Below are 18830 nucleotides of genomic sequence, written 5' to 3' on the forward strand. Positions count from 1 at the left end.
TGACTTACCTTCATATTCCTTATACCTTACAGTAAACAAGGAATAGAACCTTCCAATTTTGGCAAAAATCAGATAGGTTTATTATCAGAAGCTCTTCAGTACAGCTGAAACATTGCACTAGGCCTCAGTTTCTCATCTTGAAATGTACCTTTAAAAAGCATTTGGCATGCTTTTATCACAGAATTCTGAGACTAAATAAAGCACTGTGTATGAAAATACTTTTTAACAAGGTACCTACTGACTCCAGGCAGAATTCAGCTGTGGCTGGTGGAAGATTATCTAGGTATTCCAGTGGGCATTTAGAAAAGGGTCTTCTAAAAAAAATTTTTTTTTTATTCTGTCTCCAACTAGTTGCTTTCTAAGCTCCATAAAGAAATGGATAGATAGCATCTTCTCCATCTTTGAATCCATCATGTGCTTATTCACAAAATGCAGTCTATCATATCCCTCAGCAAGTATCTGTCAAATGTCAGAGCAAAATACTGCCACACCAATCCATTGTTTACTTGCAAATCGTATCCTGTTTCCAACTACTTCACCTTATCCCCATTTATTACCGTCTTAGTAGAGCCATCACTGTATTGCCTTCTAACCTAAATAGCTGCTATAGCTTCCCAACTGGTTTCCTGGCTTCTATTCATCTCTCTCAGGATCAAAACAATCAGTGATTTTTTTTTTTTTTAAACAATCAGTGATTTTTAAAAACTAACCAACCAACAAACCATAAACTAGACCATGTCACTTCTGTGCTTAAAATCCTGCAGTGACTTTCCCACTGTATTATTATTATTTTTTTTAGATTTTATTCATTTATTTGAGAGGGAAAGAGAGGAAGGGAGTTTGACCGGGGGAGGGGCAGAGGGAGAGGCAGACTCCCCATGGAGCAGGAAGTCCGTCCACAGGCTCCATCCCAGGACCCTGGGATCATGACTTGAGCCCAAGGCAGTTGCTTAACTGATAGAGCCACCCAGAAACCCCTCCCACTGTATTTAGAATCCATTGTTTAAACTGAACCCACAAGGCTCTGTATCAGGAACCATCAAACTACAGCCTGCAGGCCAAATCAGCCCTTCCACATGTTTCTGTGACTATAATTTAATTGGAGCACAGGCAAGTATGGCCTGTGGCTGTTTTTGTGTTGTGACACAGAGCTGAATAGTTGTCACAGAAACCTGATGGCTTGCAAAGCCTCAATGTTTACTACCTGGCCCTTCACAGAAAACATTTTTGCTGACCCCTCTTTCTACGATCTGACCCTCTATCTTCCTGGGTATTTGCTACTCCCTATCTCTGTCCTGGTCATTCACTATATCAAGTCTATTCCTCCTCTGGGCTTTTGCATCTGCTCTTCTAATTCCCCAGGATTGATCTTTATTCATATCGACACATGACTGCTCCTTATCACTGAGGTCTCAGCTTAAATGTCAACTCCTCAGAGACCTGTCCTGATCAACCAATCTAAAGTGGTCACTCCACCTCCTTAGGTACATATCTCTTATTAAACAGCAATGTGGTAATGACTATTTGAAATGACTGATTGCTTTAAGTTCTCACTCCACCCTAGAATACAAACTCCATGAAACCTTATTTGCCTATCCCTGTCCTCAAATTTTCATCAGCATAAACCCACCACCAAAAACAAATGCCTGGTATTATTTTGAGGTGGGAAAGAAGAGGGCCAATAAAGAGCTGCTGAATGAATGAGGCCAAGGTCAGAAACTCCAGCTGATTCAAATCAGTTTGAAAGGTTTTGTTTCACTTTTGCTGAATGGCTTAGATACTGGCTTGACTTTAATCATACAAGGCTGAAGGAAGATCAATACCTATTCCTGGTCCATTATGCGCAAAAAAGCTCCACCAAGAGCACATTCTCCTGAGCATGGGTCCACCTTGCCTCTTCAGGTAAGGGTAGCAGCAGTAGGAAGACTCGGCAAGGCAAGGTCACAGAACTGGACAAAGAAGTTCTCAACTTTGATTATTATGGTTAAGAATTTTATTATCAAAATTATTACATCTCTTGTGAAAGTTCAAATGTTACAGCAAGGTGTAAACACTCCACTTGAGAAAGAAGTGATACTTCTTCCCTTCCAAGAGTTCCCCCCACCCCCCGCCCCCACCCCCCCCAGAGGTCTGGTCTTGACAGCACCCTGCCCACACAGAGTGGCTGGGGTCTCTGCACGTGCCAGGCAGGGTGAGGGCCGCCTGCCCGCTGGCCTCTCCCCCTGGTTAAAGCCAAAGGGAGAATGCAAACCCCAGCCCAAATGGAGAGACATTTACATACGTTTTATATAATATACAAAGAAACCAGCATCCCAGGCAACATGATTTCCACTCCCAACGCTCTCCCAGACTGATGGGTTTGTGGGGGAAACAACAAAAAGAAAAGTATTCTGCTGAGGTCTCAGCATTTAAAAAAAAAATCTCCCCTCATTTGAGCAAACACCTGATTTCAATTTTGAAAAAGTGAAATTTTGTAACAGTCACACACAAAGAGAGAAGACTGTGCATATGATAGTTGTAGGAGAGGGTAGAAAAGAAGGGGATGCAAGAGGCTAGGGAAAAAAAGAAGAAAACAAATTGGAAGGAAGGAGGGAGACTCACAGTATTATCTTGTCCAAAAGAAAAGAAGTAAGGTCCACTGCAGCACCAGGGATTACACCTGTCATATATTTGCTACCCCTACCATGGTTATAACTGAATACAAAATTAGATAAATAAAAACACGCCGGATATTACAGTAAACAAGTGAAAGAAATAAGCTGGCAACCGTATGGAATTTAAAAAGATTGTGTACCCCACCTGGGTAGGCTCCAGGGCTCCTCCAGGGGTGTACAACAGGCACAATGCACTGATGGGGAGAAGCCAGTCTGCTCGAGTCTCTCATCCAGAACAGTGTTAGGTGTGTGGGTGGCTTTATAACTCTCTTACCTGGGCCACTCTCAAATAAGCATCCCCCAAAGAAATGTGGGACATACCCACACACAATCACAGTCCTGTCGGTGCCACTCCACAAACGTGTCTTTCCACTCTTACCCTGCAGTCACAAGTGCGTGCTCCCTAATCATGGAGGTGGTCCTATTCATGGGATCCTCAACTCCTGACTAACTGGGAGTAGAAAAAATAAAATTCAAAGAATTCCCAAAACACTTGGGATCCTTACTAATCAAATTTATTGCCAACAGCTGATAAGTAGCAATGCAATTGGCCCATCTCACTTATTCCTCTTTGCCTACTTACTTTTCTGGGTTACTGAGCTGTGAGACAGCTTGGGGCGGGGGAGACGGCTGGGGGCTCAGACAATCTACTATGATCATCTGCTCCTGAATCAAGAGTTGACCAGGAGCTCTTCTTCAGAGCCAGGCACCCCTCAGCCAGAGCACATTCCAAGTTTTGCTATCCCTGCCTATTTCTCGGTGATTTTAACACAAAGGCAGGGAGTATTCTTGGTGGACATATCTTGGCTGATACCTGCTTTTGGAATGGTTGTCACAGGGTGAACATATACATACCTACCTTTCTTCTTAAGTGCATAAAACCCCTAATACTACGCAGATGGCTTGGGGCTTTGAGATTGGCTCTTTCTGCTTTTTTCCTCTGAAAAGAAAACTTTTTTGGGGGGGGTGGGGGAGGGTGTGTGTGTGTGTAAAAAGATGTCCCCACTGCACAAGTGACTACAGGCTACAGGCAAGTACGGGAGACAGAGGCTTCAACACGACTCATTGCACTTAGAACCGTTACTAACCGGAACACCATTTGCTTGTCAACAATGTACCCTTAACAGCAGGGAGAAACTTCTTTATAGTCTCTGCTTCAGACAAGATTTACATCTTTCTCCAAGGCCAGAGCCAGTCGCGACCACAAGTCTTGTTTCTTGTCGACCAGACCCAGTCCTCTGGCACCTTGTACCCTCTTCCCCAGCAATATGCTCGGCCTAGGTTCCAGAGGCAGCTGGAAGGAAGCAGCTATGGGCTCATTCAGTTCTGTTTGCCCAAATCCAGAAGCCCTAGGAAAGTCCTGTCTGAGTCTTGACTCCTGACCCTTGCAGCGGCTGGAGTCGGTACTGGTGCACACCCCCACTCCCACGGTGTGGGTAGTGCTGTGAATTGGAAACCGCAGATACCCTGGAGGCCTGGTAGGCAGCGGACTGCCCAGCACTGGGCAGACTGATAGTCCGTAAGTCTGATGGCAATGACGACCTAGAGTTCTGAGGGAAGGAGGTGGAACTCAGAGTTCCTGTGCTGGACTGGGAGACCGAGTCTGAGGTCGGTGAGTCTGAGGGGCCCTGTGGGGTAGGGCTAGCAGCACTAGAAGGGCAGCTCCTCCTTGGAAGACTGCTGCCAGTGCTGTTTCCAGAATGTGGCTGGCTGCTATAATACCCTGGTGTCCCCGTAAATGGGGCCAACGAGTCTGTGGATACAGGGTGGGCGGGGCTGGAATAGGATGTAGAAGAGAGGGAGGATTCTGAAGAACCGTGAGAGGGGGGATTTCCAGGTCTCAGTGCAGTAGTTCGATAACTGTATCCTGGAGATTGGGTGGGATGTCCTCTAAAGGGGGAGGAACTCTGCTGAAGGAGGCTTTGTGATTCTGTCCGTGGACTATCACACTGCAGGAGCTAGAAAGAGTCGGGAGGAAAAGCATAAGGAGGTGAAAAAGTCCCTATTTAAGCCATTTAGGCTTGTGAATATTTAAAATACCCTACTTTTTCTTCTTCTTCTTCTTCTCCTTCTCCTTCTTCATCTTCTCCATCTTCTTAACCATTTGTTCTTTTTAGGATACCAAAGACAGTAAAATGGCTGTCTCTGATCACTTTATTTATTTTTCTGGCATGATTTATTACCTGAAGGTGAGCAGATGACGACTTATTTCCAAGGCTGCTGAAACTATATGAAAGACGGCATCTCAACTGCAAAGGATGGCCAGGATCACAAAATATTTGGAACCCAGAACATACTCCTATGCCCAGAGATGAGCAATTTCTCGTCTCACCTGGTAGCTGTATCTGGAAGGGCTGTAAACGGCTGCTCCTTTAGAGAGTGCTGAGCTCAGTGTCTCTGGGCCTTCTCCATCTGTAGGGTCTGGAAGATAATACAAAATCAACTTGGTTTCCTCGAATGAGTGAGAAATAGCCATTGTTCATTCATATCATCAGTGCTGGGGATCCCTGGATGGCTCAGTGGTTTAGCACCTGCCTTTGGCCCAGGGCATGATACTGGAGTCCTGGGGATCGAGTCCTACATCAGGCTCCCTGCATGGAGCCTGCTTCTCCCACTGCCCGTGTCTCTGCCTCTGTCTCTCATGAATAAATTAAAAAAAAAAAATACATATATATATATATTTTTTTAAATAAAATCTTTTAAAAAACAAAACAACAAAAAACAAATCACTAGTGCTGTCACCAACCTAGGCTGCTCTCTTTTGGATGAATCAATGAGTGCAGCATGCCAGAAAGGCAAAGAGTGGTTAATTATGGGGATGTTTTAAATGCCTGATCTGACACCTTTCTCCTTCTTTCCCTTCATTCTTCATCAAAGTGGATTTCCAGGCCTTTGCAGAGAAGAGTTACAGACAAGTATCTCTTGGGGAAAAAAGGGAGAGAAAGGGAGAGGGGGAAAGAGTAGGAGTGAGAGAGAACATGGGATGCTAGATCTTAAGAATGCTGTAGTCCGGAAGAGTAGAAACAGGATTGACCTGGAACCTTCCCTCCAGTAGAGCCTAACTGCATAAAAAACTGACTCACCTCAGCCCAGCATTTGGTGAGCACTGTGTAGAGTCTGGCTCATGTGTCCCTAAACCTGGCTGGCAGCAGAAGGCCATGGACTCACCTGAGTCTTTCTCTGTGATATTACTCTCCCAAGTGGGAGAAGGCTCTCCTTTTTGGGCCACCCTCACACTGCTTCGGAGGACCTTGGGAATACTCCCTCCTTCTCGGAGTCGTTCCACCGATGTGGGAACCATCCTATAAAGGGAACAGGGTGCAAGTTTATGCCACAGGACTTCAGACTCAAAAGTCTGGAACAAATGAGGCTCTGACAAAGACTGTACGATGCATTCTCTTACAACATCCTCTTAGACATTGTTTTCTTCAGGACCAATTTAAAACAAAGTATTTTTTCTCTGCCTTAAACTCTGGAAAAGATGGATTTAAAGATGGCTGTATTTGATCCCTATTTTGAAATGCTAAGTTTTCTCTTCTGTGAAGTCATGTGCCTGGCATATAGAAGTAATTTAATAAATGCTTTATAGATTAATAAACATTATTCATTTGAGTCAGGTCTCTTTTTCAGAGTTCGACTGTTTCATTTCAAGATTCCTGAACGGCCTCATTCTCTATATTTCTCTCATTTGATACTCAATACTTGTTATTATCTATCTATCTATCTATCTATCTATCTATCTATCTATCTATCATCTATCTACAGTGCTATTTATCTATTTGTGGTCTCCCCAAATTCTTTTCGATTCGATTCGATCATTTTCGATTCATTTCGATTATTTTTGATTTGGATTCATTAGATTATTTTCGATTCGATTATTTTCGATTCGATTCGATTATTTTCAATTCAATTCAATTCGATCGTTTTCGATTCGATGCAAATCAATTATTTTTGATTCAATTCGTTTTGATTCGATTCGATTATTAACAATTGATTCGGTTTCATTCGATTCGATTCAATTATTTTCGATGCGAGTCGATTCGATTCGATTCTTTTCCATTCGAATCGAATCCTTTCGATTCGAATCGATTCTTTTCGATTCGAATCGATTCTTTTCTTTTCGTATTTACAGTGCTATTTATTTATTTGTGGTCTCCCCGAAACCAGACAACTCCTTTCAGGATGTGTCTTATCTTTCTGTACATGCTAGTGTGTGCAACTTAGACTTAAGTCTGAGCTGAACTCCTGACTTACCTTTCATATGAAATGAAAAAACAGGAGGCAGTATAACTGCCCAGCAAATAAAATAGCTCATCTGTGTCCACAACTATATGGCGTCCAAAGTGTTGTTCTGCAGGTTCGGTGGCAATGCTTTGCTTCTGTAAGGCTGAGGGGGGTGGGGGTAGGGGTGGGGTTGTGGCTGTTACTATTAAATCAGCTGAACAGCATAGATGGCACAGTGGGCTGCCTTTCTCAGATAAGTGTTCCCATACATTTTAGGTGAAACTGAGAATGATTCTAGATGTATACTTTCCTCTTAAATTTAAGTATTTCAGCATCAAACATAAACTTACCACCTACTGCTGATATTCTCTTGAGGTCTGCAGTGAGATGAAGTGCCTCTGGAATCTGATGGGCTTACCGCCTCCATATGGGACATAGAGGAATGAGATGGGGAGAATTTTTTGTGAGGGGAAGATGGGGTTCGGGTTGAGGATCCCTGCACACCATGGGCACCAGTGTCAGAAAGTGAGTTACTGCTGCCTTGCCCAGCTCCTGCAGACTTGCTTTTGCTCTGTGCAGAGTCACCTCCCCCACCAGAATTCTCCTTGGCTTCTTGTTTCCGTTTGCGGTACTCCAGCAGGGATACCTGGGAGGAAAATAAGAAACAGGACTCTAGGTTGACATCATTAGTGGATCACTAGCAATAGGGAAAGAAGATGGAACCCTCATAAAACTACTAGTCTGCTATGCAAACAAAGCAGGCTAGCAACCCTTTCTCCAGATGTGAGAGATCTGAACATAGCTATATATTCAAAGCAGTCAGAAACTGGTAAGAAGAGAATACCCTAGAGGATGACATTTTTGAAGAACAGTGTTTGCCAGCAGGCCTCAATCTTTTTTCTGCCTTCAGAAAACTGTGAGATCACAGTTGCCCAGTAACAGAAGCTGTTTGTAACACTGGTAACACCTAGAAAAGGGAAGGGGGAGTTGGGAGCTAGGTAGTTTGAAAAAGCCTTCCAGGTGACCTGATAGCTCTTCAGCAATCCCTAAAAATCTCCTGAATCAGTTCTTTAAAAAAAGAGAGAGACAAGGAAAGAAAAGAAAAAGCCAATGCTTCAGCGTTCTTAGATGTGTTCAATTTTTCAAGATACACATGGGGATTTATTACTGTTTCTGTATTACACATAGGGAAATTAGTGTAAAAAGAGAAAGAATGCTATGCAGCTTATATTTTAGTAAGCTACTCCAGGAAATGTACACTTGGAAACTTTCCCCCAACTCTGCCTCATTCTCTCTTGATTGATAGTCTTCCTCCCTGCCCTGTCCAGTACTTCTATCTCCTCTTTGCTGGTAGAGCATACTGCCTACACTGGCTGTCACCCTGTTACAGTGTCTTGATTGTTCCTCCACTGAACTGTATGTTCTATGAGGGCAAAGACCAACTTTTTCTGGCTTTTCATCTTTAAAATCCAGCACAGAACCTGACAGCAGGTGCTCAACATTTCTCAAATAACAAATCATGATTTCAATTACTATTGTACATAGTAAATGACACCAGAAATCCAAAGACATTTTAATTTTTGCTTCTGATGGTTAATGCTGTTCATATGACAGTCCTCTAAGCCCACTGCTCTTTTTATACTTTTTTTTTTTTAATTTTTATTTATTTATGATAGTCACAGAGAGAGAGAGAGAGAGAGAGAGAGAGAGAGAGAGAGGCAGAGACACAGGCAGAGGGAGAAGCAGGCTCCATGCACCGGGAGCCCGACGTGGGATTCAATCCCGGGTCTCCAGGATCGCGCCCTGGGCCAAAGGCAGGCGCCAAACCGCTGCGCCACCCAGGGATCCCTAAGCCCACTGCTCTTATTCCAAATTATCTTCCAATTTTTCTGCCTTCTACTCCCTCAGGGCTCTCATTTTTCTGTTCAAATGCAAAATATAACCAAAGTAGTAACATTTTGTATATGCATTTTCTATATACAATCTTGGAAAAGAGTTAATAATAATAAATTCTGGTAATGTATTTTCATTGAAATGCAAATATCAAGTCACTAGGCTACATTTCACTGAGACTACTACAGATATGCTGCAATTGTGTGAGACAGTCACATACACAGAACACTTAACATCTCTAGCCCTGCACAATAAATGGAAGTTGCCATGGCAACCCAAAATACTCCCACAGATTTCCAAATGCCCCTAGCTGAAGTCCAACTGACATAAAAAAAGCACATTTTGGGGTTTTGTAATTTCTTGAACAGGCATTACTTACAAGTCAAGTCCCAACCTGTTAGCCAGGAATCTATGGCCTGGCCTTGTTCCACCATCTCTTTTTTTTTTTTTTTTTTTAAGATTTTATTTATTTATTCATAGAGACGCAGGCAGAGACACAGGCAGAGGGAGAAGCAGGCTCCATGCAGGGAGCCCAACGTGGGACTCGATCCCGGGTCTCCAGGATCACACCCCGGGCTGCAGGAGCGCCACCGGGGCTGCCCCACCATCTCTTTCCGTACTCTCCTTTCCTGACTCTCCCTACCTTTCATCAGATACTACAGCAGCATTCAACTGTTTGCAGCCATTGCATCCCCGCTGCCCACTCAATGGCAGTGTCACATAGGCAAAGAGTTCTGCTCTCTTCTGTAATATCCTTACTCTTGTTTGTTGGCAGATTGCTTCCTATTTACTAAAAGAGATCAGCTAAATCAGTGAGTGACCTGTCATCTCTCACTCCACCACCTCTCAAACTAGCTAGGAGCCTCTTGTTTATTCTCAATATACCCTCCACTTATATGACTAGGCCAGGCTGCAGCTAAGATGTTTTTACTGTATCTGAACAACTCCTCTGGAGCATCCAATGCCACTGTAATTAATTAGTTATTAATAGAATTATCTGCTTACCTCTGTCTCACTTGTTTTATGCTCCATTAGGGCAGAACATAGGAGGCAAATATAGAATAGTGGCGGTAAGAGCATGTAATCTGGAATCAGATAGACTGGGCAGTGTCCTAGACCTTCTGTTTACTTGCTATGTGACCACAGGCAAGTCATTCAACTTGCCTTAATTTCCTCATCTGGAAAATGGGAAATTACCCATCTTACAGGATTATTTTTTTTTCTTACAGGATTATTGTGAGAATATGATGCATAAGAAATAGTGAACAGTGCCTAGAACATAGGAAGTGCTAAATAATACAAGTAATCAGCATTATTCTCTCATTGTTCTATCCTTTGATTGCATAGCATGTGTATAGCACATACACGGCAGGCATTTAAATTTGAGTATTTGTTAACACTCATCAAATGGTATTAAAACAGTCTTGTCTTAAAGACAAAACAAAACAGGGCTCCTGGGTGGTTCAGTCAGATAAGTGGCTGCCTCCAGCTCAGGTCACGAGGGGTCCTGAGATCGAGTCCCAAGTCTAGCTCCATCCTCAGTGGGAAGTCTACTTCTCCCTCTCCCTCCGTGCTGCCCCCTTGCCCCTGCTCATGCTTGAGCGCTCTCTCTCTTTCAAATAAATAAGACCTTTAAAACAAAACAGTCTGGTCTTTCATTGGACAGGGCAGAAAGCATGTCTTAGGTCTCTTTGTTTTCCTCACATAGGGAATGATGCTGAACACACAGTGGTATCTCAATAAATTTCTACTGAATCACTTACTTAGTGTTTTCAAAAGGGCCTATATAAGGTAGAAAACACTTACCTTTTTCCTCTGTGGTGGGTTCTGGGGGGCAGATGGGACTCCTTCACAAGTCCTCTCACTGCCAGGTGACATGGATCCACGAGAGAGGTCTTTCATAAAACCATGTTCATATCTGCTGGGAAACCCTTCTGCAGGGGAACAATATCCCCCATCCAAATGTAAAGGTTTCCTATCCCCTACTAGGGGAGACCCTCGATATAATCCATCAGCTCGAGGCATAGCGTTCAATGGGGAGTAGGCGTACATTAAGTTAAACTCTGTCCGAAATGCCTGGTCCGAGTTCCTTGCAAGGGTTTGATGTCCATCTCCACTCCTGCTTGGAAAGCCAGTCTCAGAGGGGGGCCCGATAGAAGGATGAGTAGCCAGGTCAGAAGGACCTGAGTTGATCAGGGAAGGTCTGTCAGCACAGCTGTTAGTGTTGGAGTCAAGGTAGCCTACTTTTGTCAAGTCCAGGTCTTTTCGGTGACAAAGCTGAAAGAATAAAAATCAACAGAGACATGGAGGAGGAGGCAGGGGAAGGAAATAGTCAAAGGGCAGAAAGGAAGGGAAGTGAGGGGGCACAGGTAAAAGGTAAGAGGGATGGAAGTACAAGAGAGAAAGTCATTAACATCTATATAAGTCCCATGGAGCAACAGAATATACAGGCCAGATTACTATAGAATGCTGGCCTTTCATAAATTGCTTTAAAGTCTTTCTGGGTAAGAAACCTGGGAAAATCAGAATTAAGCAACTGGCCAAATGTGACTATTTTGCCTGCTTAGCCTTTCATCAGGTTTGCTGAGTCACCTTATATGACATTAAGGGACTGGAAGTATAATCAGGGATTTACCTGAGCCCCATGTATGCTACAGAGGTGAGACTGGTGTCTTAAGGTAACTGGCTTCTGGTGTTATTCATTTGTATTTAATACTGATGGAAGGTGGGAGGAGGGAAAAAGGGAAAGAAAGTAGTAAGTAGAAAGACAAGTATTTAAGTTACTGGTTTAGTAAAGGACAATGGTATTAGTTAAAGACATCAATCAACCAGTTCTTACTCACTTTCATTATTAAGTATGAGTGCTTCTCATAAAACATTCTGGCCACTCAATTCTCTATCATCTGACATATATGTCCACATACCACAAGACCACTAATGCCCATCACTGCAGAGCATTCAAAATGCTGAATTATATCAAAAATAAACCATACCTACTATTTGGTTATCATTACCTCCTAACATCAAGATTTTCCATCACTAGATCAACTATTACTAACTCTCTAGGAAGAATGGTACCAAAAATCCAGATGTCACACTATGATTTCCTTATGAGAGTAAAAAACACCCAGAAAACCTCTAGTACACTAGATACAACCTTTTTCAGTTTCAGTTTCCTTTGATCTATAAAATTCTGATCCAGAATTTTATCAACTATCACTAAGTTTAGCACTAATTTTTTACTGGAAAGGGGTAGAGTTTACAGTTCAGTTAATTTCTGAAAGGTTAGACTACAGCTTTCTCTTCAAGAGGAAAAAGGCTCCATGTGGATTCACAGTTAATCATTACATTTGTCCAAATCTTATAATAGTTAAATTCTAGCACTAAAATCTAAATTTAACATCTCTACAGCAGTAGAGTGCCTGAGAAAAACACTCAATGGGATATTCTAAGAGATACCACTTGTATGCAATCACATTTCCACTACTACAAAAGGAAGGCCTGTTTCACAGAAGCCATGGGCTTAGTTTCCTTGTATACCCAGTAAGGGACTATAAGAAAACGTAGAAAATGGAGAGGCAGGACTCTCCCTTTCAAAACAAGCTGCTCAGTCTATCAACCAAAGCCCAAACATCCAGTTAAACAAAAAGCTGTCAGATTATCCCTGGAACAAAACATAAATCACTGCCTAACTTTTCTGCTATAAACTGCTCCTTCATCAGCCCAAGATAATAAATATCAAAAGGTAGCTCTTACCAACTTTTGATTTCAACTTTCCTTATTTAACAAACACACCTTATTTGTTGTTTTCTTTACCAAGGTTCCTGCCACATCTTCAGCTTGCTTTTTTAAACTTGACTTCTAGACTCTATTCTTTAGAAGAACTCTTCAGCCACCCCCGCCCCCAAACAACAAACCCGACCCCCCACACACCCCTTCATTTTCCTCCATCTACATTGAAAGTACTGAGTGATCACAGTCACACATGGGAAGATTCATTCAACTTACAGCGACTGGTCGTTCCTCAGCCTACTGCCCCGCTCACTCGGACCCCCCAGCCCTCCCACACACTCATGCACACTCACTCTCAGCCTCCAAGTGTGATTGAGATGGTGTGATAACTACCTCGGGTGACAGGGACTCGGGCCTATTCGCAGGGGAACTCTCAGGGGAGGATATGTTCTAGAGGAGGGAAAAGCATCTTGTTATTCATCTATCCGAAGTCAAGAAGCAAAACAAAACAAACAAAAAAATAAAGTAAAGGCAAGCATAGATGGTTAGCCACAACTTTGTGGTGGGGGCAAGGGGTGGGAAAAGAATGCACAGGGGAAATGTTTAACTGCAGAATTCATCTCAATGGACAGAACGACTGGTTAAAAATGCTTCCTGGTGTCCTTGAAAGCATTTAGGGATAAACTGATTATAATGTTTCATGCTATAAGTAAACATCTTAAGCAGGTAACAGAAAAAGTTTAGATCCGTTAAACTGTACACTATAATTTCATATGAAATTTTGTTCTACAGTTGATGACAGTTGAGCAGTCTATAGTATTTATTACTGATGGGCATCCTATCGCTTATTCCTCCTAGGGGAACCTTTTTCCTTTATCCCACACCTCCTTCTGAAAATCACATTTCTTCATTCTCCTGTGTGGTTCGGGCTTACCACCATTGTCCAGGGAAAGTGCTGAGGCTGACAGGGCTAAGGAGATGGCTAGCATCTCCTGAATTACAGTTATAGGAGACAGAATGCAATCCAGCTCATAGGCTAGATGGTTTATGGCATAATCTAATTAGATCTGAACACTCCTACCTACCAGTGTTCTCTGATGTTAAAAATCTCTTGTACTTCTGGGAACAGAGGAGAGGGAAAAACCAGAGGGGTACACTTCAAGTCCCTGCATCTTAAACAGGCTTCCCCTTAGAGCTTTCACCTGAGGTAGCTCTCTCATATCAAATAGGAACTCTGATGGAAGATCTGAATGGTACGAAGTAGACAGAATGATGGCAGTAGTTGTGACAAGGATTCAGAGAACCAGGGATAAGAGAAGGGAGGGGTTCCTAATGTTGGAGACTCTGGACAGCTCTAATGTGGGTGGCAGACCCATTCCATGGGAGACAAAATGAAGCTCTTAATTTTATTTAGTGGGCTGGGTAGTGTGTGAGATGGACACTGGGCCCAGAAGAGAAGGGAAGGGTTATTCTGGTGGAAAGGAGGGGCTAATTAAGTTTGCCTTCCTAGAGTTGCTTTTACTCCCTTTCCTTGATCTTCCTCCTCCTCACAATCTTATTTCTCCTCTACTACATGTCTCCTCAACTCCTTCCCTTAGCACTGGAGACATTTTTCACTGGGGTGATTTTTATTTTTCCTTTCAAAAATATTCTTCCCCAACCAAACTCATCTTTACCTGTGAGACCTTTTTGGTATTTTTCTGTGTCACAACAGTGTTGGATGGAAATAAGGCTTTCTATACTAGAATACAGTAAAGAGCATGGTGGTTAAAATGGTGATAAGGATGGCCAGGATGGTGAACTGTGTTTTAATGACAAGAAAGGCTAATTTTCCTTAGTCAAATCACAAGATTGAAACTGTGAAAATAGGCATTAGACTTTCTGAAGGGATAGGTTATTTAATATACTGTAATATTTTCTTTCATTCCCAGTATTCTGACATTATGCTTAGACTATGCATCACTAAATTGTTCTTTGACTTGTAAAAATAAATAGATAGATAAAAGCATCTTACCCTTATACAATGTTTCAACTATCCAAATACTATATGGGATTAGGAAATGCACCGAGTGCTAAATTTAACTGTCCTGGAAAGTGACATAATTTCTAATTTCTGTAATTACACCTTTTTAATTATAATAAAACCTGCAACGATAAAGTATGAAATCCAATGCCTACAATTTGCTGCCCTCCAGGGTGAATATCCTCTTATAAAATTTTAATATTAAACTCTATTTGCTAACTGAAAAATCAAGGCAATTAAATCAAGTAAAGTTAGTAAGGCCTGAATCAGCTGCTTTACTGTATGGCTAAGAAGAAAGCCACAGGGAATTTAGTAAAAAGTAACTTCTCTATAAATCAAATATAACCAGGAAGGCTCCCCTGCCTCCCTACAATCTGCTTGCCAAAGAGGTTGGCTCCCAAAGTAATTAATACAGTCTCTCTAGTTGAGGTACAGAACATAACTGCTTTCTGCTTTCAAGATTGCAAGCTACCTCCTTCTCAGTTAGCCATTCAAGAGTCCGGGTATTTTAAATCCCTATGTTCTCATAATGGCTGAATAGGTAGAAAGGCATTGGTTAAAGCATTCACCTTTATCAAAGAACACGTCTGGAGAAGTTACAAGCTAGGGGCAGAGCTGAGGGTTTAGTGATTGGAACAATTATTTTTAAGGAGGAAGAGACTGGCTTTAATGAAGTTCAAATTAAAGCAACATGTAATAGATTGAATTTTTTTTTTATACACAAGGATTCTGTTCAGTAAACCTGCTGTCATCCACACGTGAACACAAGAATGTGATTCAGAATTAACTGTTCAGTTAAGGTATACATTTCTAACTTAATCCAGGGAGTGAGTATAATAAATCTGTCTTTTACAAATACATGTTGTTAGCCTCTTTCTACTTTTCATTCCTAACACAGTGTAACAAGAAGGGAAAGTAACTTGGAGTAGGGGAAAAAAACTCATTTGCCACAAATCATAACCCAAAGCTTTCTAGATCTCTGTTCACTGAGGCCACAACAAGAATACAAAACAACAGGGAAAAATAACTCACTCATTTAAAGGCCTAAAAAGAAAGACAGACAATCAGAATAACCTGAGCTCTTAGGCTAGTATCATTAGTGGTTACTAGGCAGCTAGAGACCTATTTTAACCAAGGTATATAGTAAAGACAAAGATGGAGATGGAGCATGCTTATTACTACAGTTACAGACACTGATGGGTTGCATGCAAAAAACAGATGAATGTCATCCATGGTAGAACTATTCCTTTTTGGGGAAGTATGGGGGCTTTGGGGGAAGATGAGAGGCTACCAGGTAACAGGTCACACTGACCCTGAGGTTTCCCATCCTCTTGCTGACACTAGCAGGAACATGGTCAAGAAATATTTGGAATGACATTATACTTGAAATGAGGAAGGGCAAATGATAATTTTAATATTCAGCACTCCCCAACAACCAAACCCAAGTTACCTCAAACTGCAGAGGAGTATTGCAGCGACTAGCAGTAGTAAGAGACGTGATTGGTGAGAACATGAGGCTGTATCCATTTCGACACTCCTCTTCTGAGTGAGATGGGCCAGATGTGGTCAGTGGGGGGCTCTTTGAGCCTGGATTGGGAGGGGGTGGTGTGACTGGAGAAAGAGGCCTCAGTAACTTGGTGACATTCTGCTCCATCAAATATCGAGACTTCCATTTCTTTAGTGGGCTCAATAGATCTGTGAAATACAAAGCTTGGATGAGAGATTGAAACCACAGCTTAAAGGGAAGCTCTGTAGTAAAGCTATTAATCTCTAGCCCACAATGGTTAATTCCTCTTCTGCCTCATTCCATTGTTATCTCCTACAATCAAACCAAAAGCCCAAAGAACTCTTTAATTGTCACACTTAAAGTAATTCTCAAAATTCTCTATCTCCCAGAGAATCACCAAATGAATCTGACACTTTTTTTTTTTTTTAAGATTTTATTTATTTATTCATGACAGTCACAGAGAGAGAGAGAGAGAGAGAGAGAGAGAGAGGCAGAGACACAGGCAGAGGGAGAAGCGGGCTCCATGCAGGGAGCCCGATGTGGGATTCGATCCCGGGTCTCCAGGATCGCGCCCTGGGCCAAAGGCAGGCGCCAAACCGCTGCACCACCCAGGGATCCCGAATCTGACACTTCTGTTGACTGATCCCTGGAATGAATTTAATTTCTTCCAGGGGAAAATATAAACTTAATTTTTATATTCAGTTTCCAAAAATCTCAGTTCTCTGTCACCTTGTTAAAATCACTCTCTACTTAATTGCCATGTCATCAGCTCAGGTTTCTAGAATGTTAACTCCATATACTCCTTTTATATATTTTTACCATTTTTTGGCAGCTCTTTCTATAACGTTCTGCTTTAGTAGGAAAGAGTTACACACGATTACTTGACCTATATTTAGCCCCTAGTCTTAGAGTGCTTCAAAGGAGGAAATGATTTTCACGAAAATTTCTCCCAACCGTTTTCAAAAATGAGGCTAGTACTCTTTTTCTGATTGGAATATCCTATACTTCTTATACTTCTTGGGTCCACTTAAAAAGGAAATTACTACCCTATATATTTTAATGACCACTCAGGTCAAAGCACCTATCTCACTTTCTCAGAGGAGAAGTCTACTTTTATTCATTTACAGTTAAAAGATATTTATTTACTTAATACCTACTATATGGAAACTACTGAAGTAGGTATGTGAGAGGAGAAGGTCACCATATATTCTATTTAAGGGGATTTACAAATTCGTGAGGATGAGAAAACATGTAAAACATGTTTAAGAACCTCAGAGGTGATCGTATGGTTATGTGTTAATCAAAAAATAAAATTATGCTTTGTAATTCTTGATCTAACGGTCCTGTATTTGAGCCCCACACTGGGTGTAGAGATTACTTAAAAATAAAATCTTAAAATCAATCAATCAATCAATCAATCAATCAATCAATCAATCAATCTTAGGAATGCGTGGGTGGCTCAGTGGTTAAGCATCTGCCTTTGGCTCAGGGCATGATCCTGGAGTCCTGGGACCAAGTCCCACATCGGGCTCCCTGCATGGAGCCTGCTTCTCCCTCTGCCTGTGTCTCTGCCTCTCTCCAGTGTCTCTCATGAATAAATAAATGAAATCTTAAAAAAAAAAAAAATCTTAAAAAAAAATTATGCTTTTAAGTGCGTATTAGATACCAGGCACTATTCTATGTACTTTATGTAAATTATTATATTCATTTAAACAACTCTAAAAATTCAGTTTAAAGATGAGGAATCTGGGGCACCTGGGTGGGTCAACTGGTTAAGCCTCTGCCTTCAGCTCAGTCATGAGCTTTAAAAAAAAGGGGGGGGGATCCCTGGGTGGCTCAGCGGTTTAGCACCTGCCTTTGGCCTAGGGCGCGATCCTGGAGTCCCACATGGGGCTCCCAGCATGTTTCCCCCTCCTCCTGTGTCTCTGCCTCTCTCTCTCTCTGCCTCTCTCTCTCTACCATGAATAAATAAATAAGTAAATCTTTATTTAAAAAAAAAGATGAGGAACTGATGTGCAAAGATAAAGACTAGGTAATTTAGTTTTATTTATATTCTTTTATTTTTTTAAAGATTTTATTTATTTATTCATGAGAGACAAAGGCAGAAACACAGGCAGAGGGAGAAGCAGGTTCCCTAAGGGGAGCCTGATATGGGACTTGATCCCAAGACCCCAGAATCAGGCCCTGAGCCAAAGGCAGACGCTAAACCACTGAGCCACCCAGCCAGGTGGCCTGCTTTTAGTATTTTTTAAAAAAATGTTTTATTTATTTGAGGAAGAGAGTGAGCATAAGAGACAGGATGGCAGCAGGGGTAGAGGGAGAAGCGGACTCTCTGCTGAACAGAGAGGACAATGACATGAGGCATAATCCCAGGACCCTGAGATCATGACCTGAGCCAAAGGCAGCCACTTAAACATTGAGCCACCCAGGGGCCCCCCCTTCATTTACATTCTCAGTCACTATGTTAAGATATATCCCCTAGGCTTAGTGGAAGGAGTGGCATTTATCCCAGGCTGTTCAAGGACATTTTGGACAGAAGATCAGGCTCAGAGCTGTGCTTCAGGATGATTACTATGGCAGCAATGGTTAGAATGACAATGGGAAGCTATTTCGAATTAATGGAGTAGTTACTAGAGTTATGAGGCACGGAACTAGGCTAACAGATATGGAAATGAGAGAGGGAAGAATAAATGTAAAAAATACTGGACGTGTTTTTTTTTCTTTCTGATGTGTAAGAAGTTTTTATTTTCCTAGATTGGAATTATATTTATATTCTTCTTGTGTTCCAGAAATTAAC

At 41.9% G+C, this 18830-nt stretch overlaps 1 protein-coding gene across 20 annotated transcripts in view; it reads right to left on the minus strand.

Moving 5' to 3' along the window:
- Positions 1–3387: 3387 nt before the first annotated feature.
- SETD5 (SET domain containing 5) overlaps positions 3388–18830 on the minus strand; it is an 82936-nt gene continuing 67493 nt past the window's right edge. For 14 of the 20 annotated variants that reach the window (XM_077857944.1, XM_077857952.1, XM_077857950.1 and 11 more), the window contains 7 exons: positions 15977–16221; positions 12897–12953; positions 10578–11048; positions 7229–7524; positions 5823–5956; positions 4987–5075; positions 3388–4612 (listed from right to left, as the gene is read on the minus strand). In XM_077857944.1, coding sequence (XP_077714070.1) covers positions 4004–4612; positions 4987–5075; positions 5823–5956; positions 7229–7524; positions 10578–11048; positions 12897–12953; positions 15977–16221 — 1901 coding nt within the window. In that variant the 3' untranslated portion in view covers positions 3388–4003. The remainder of the gene's footprint in view (positions 4613–4986; positions 5076–5822; positions 5957–7228; positions 7525–10577; positions 11049–12896; positions 12954–15976; positions 16222–18830) is intronic. The other 6 variants (XM_077857953.1, XM_077857951.1, XM_077857949.1 and 3 more) reach the window with 1 other exon arrangement.

The sequence above is a fragment of the Canis aureus genome, chromosome 19, assembly GCF_053574225.1.
Source record: "Canis aureus isolate CA01 chromosome 19, VMU_Caureus_v.1.0, whole genome shotgun sequence".
Taxonomy (NCBI): domain Eukaryota; kingdom Metazoa; phylum Chordata; class Mammalia; order Carnivora; family Canidae; genus Canis; species Canis aureus.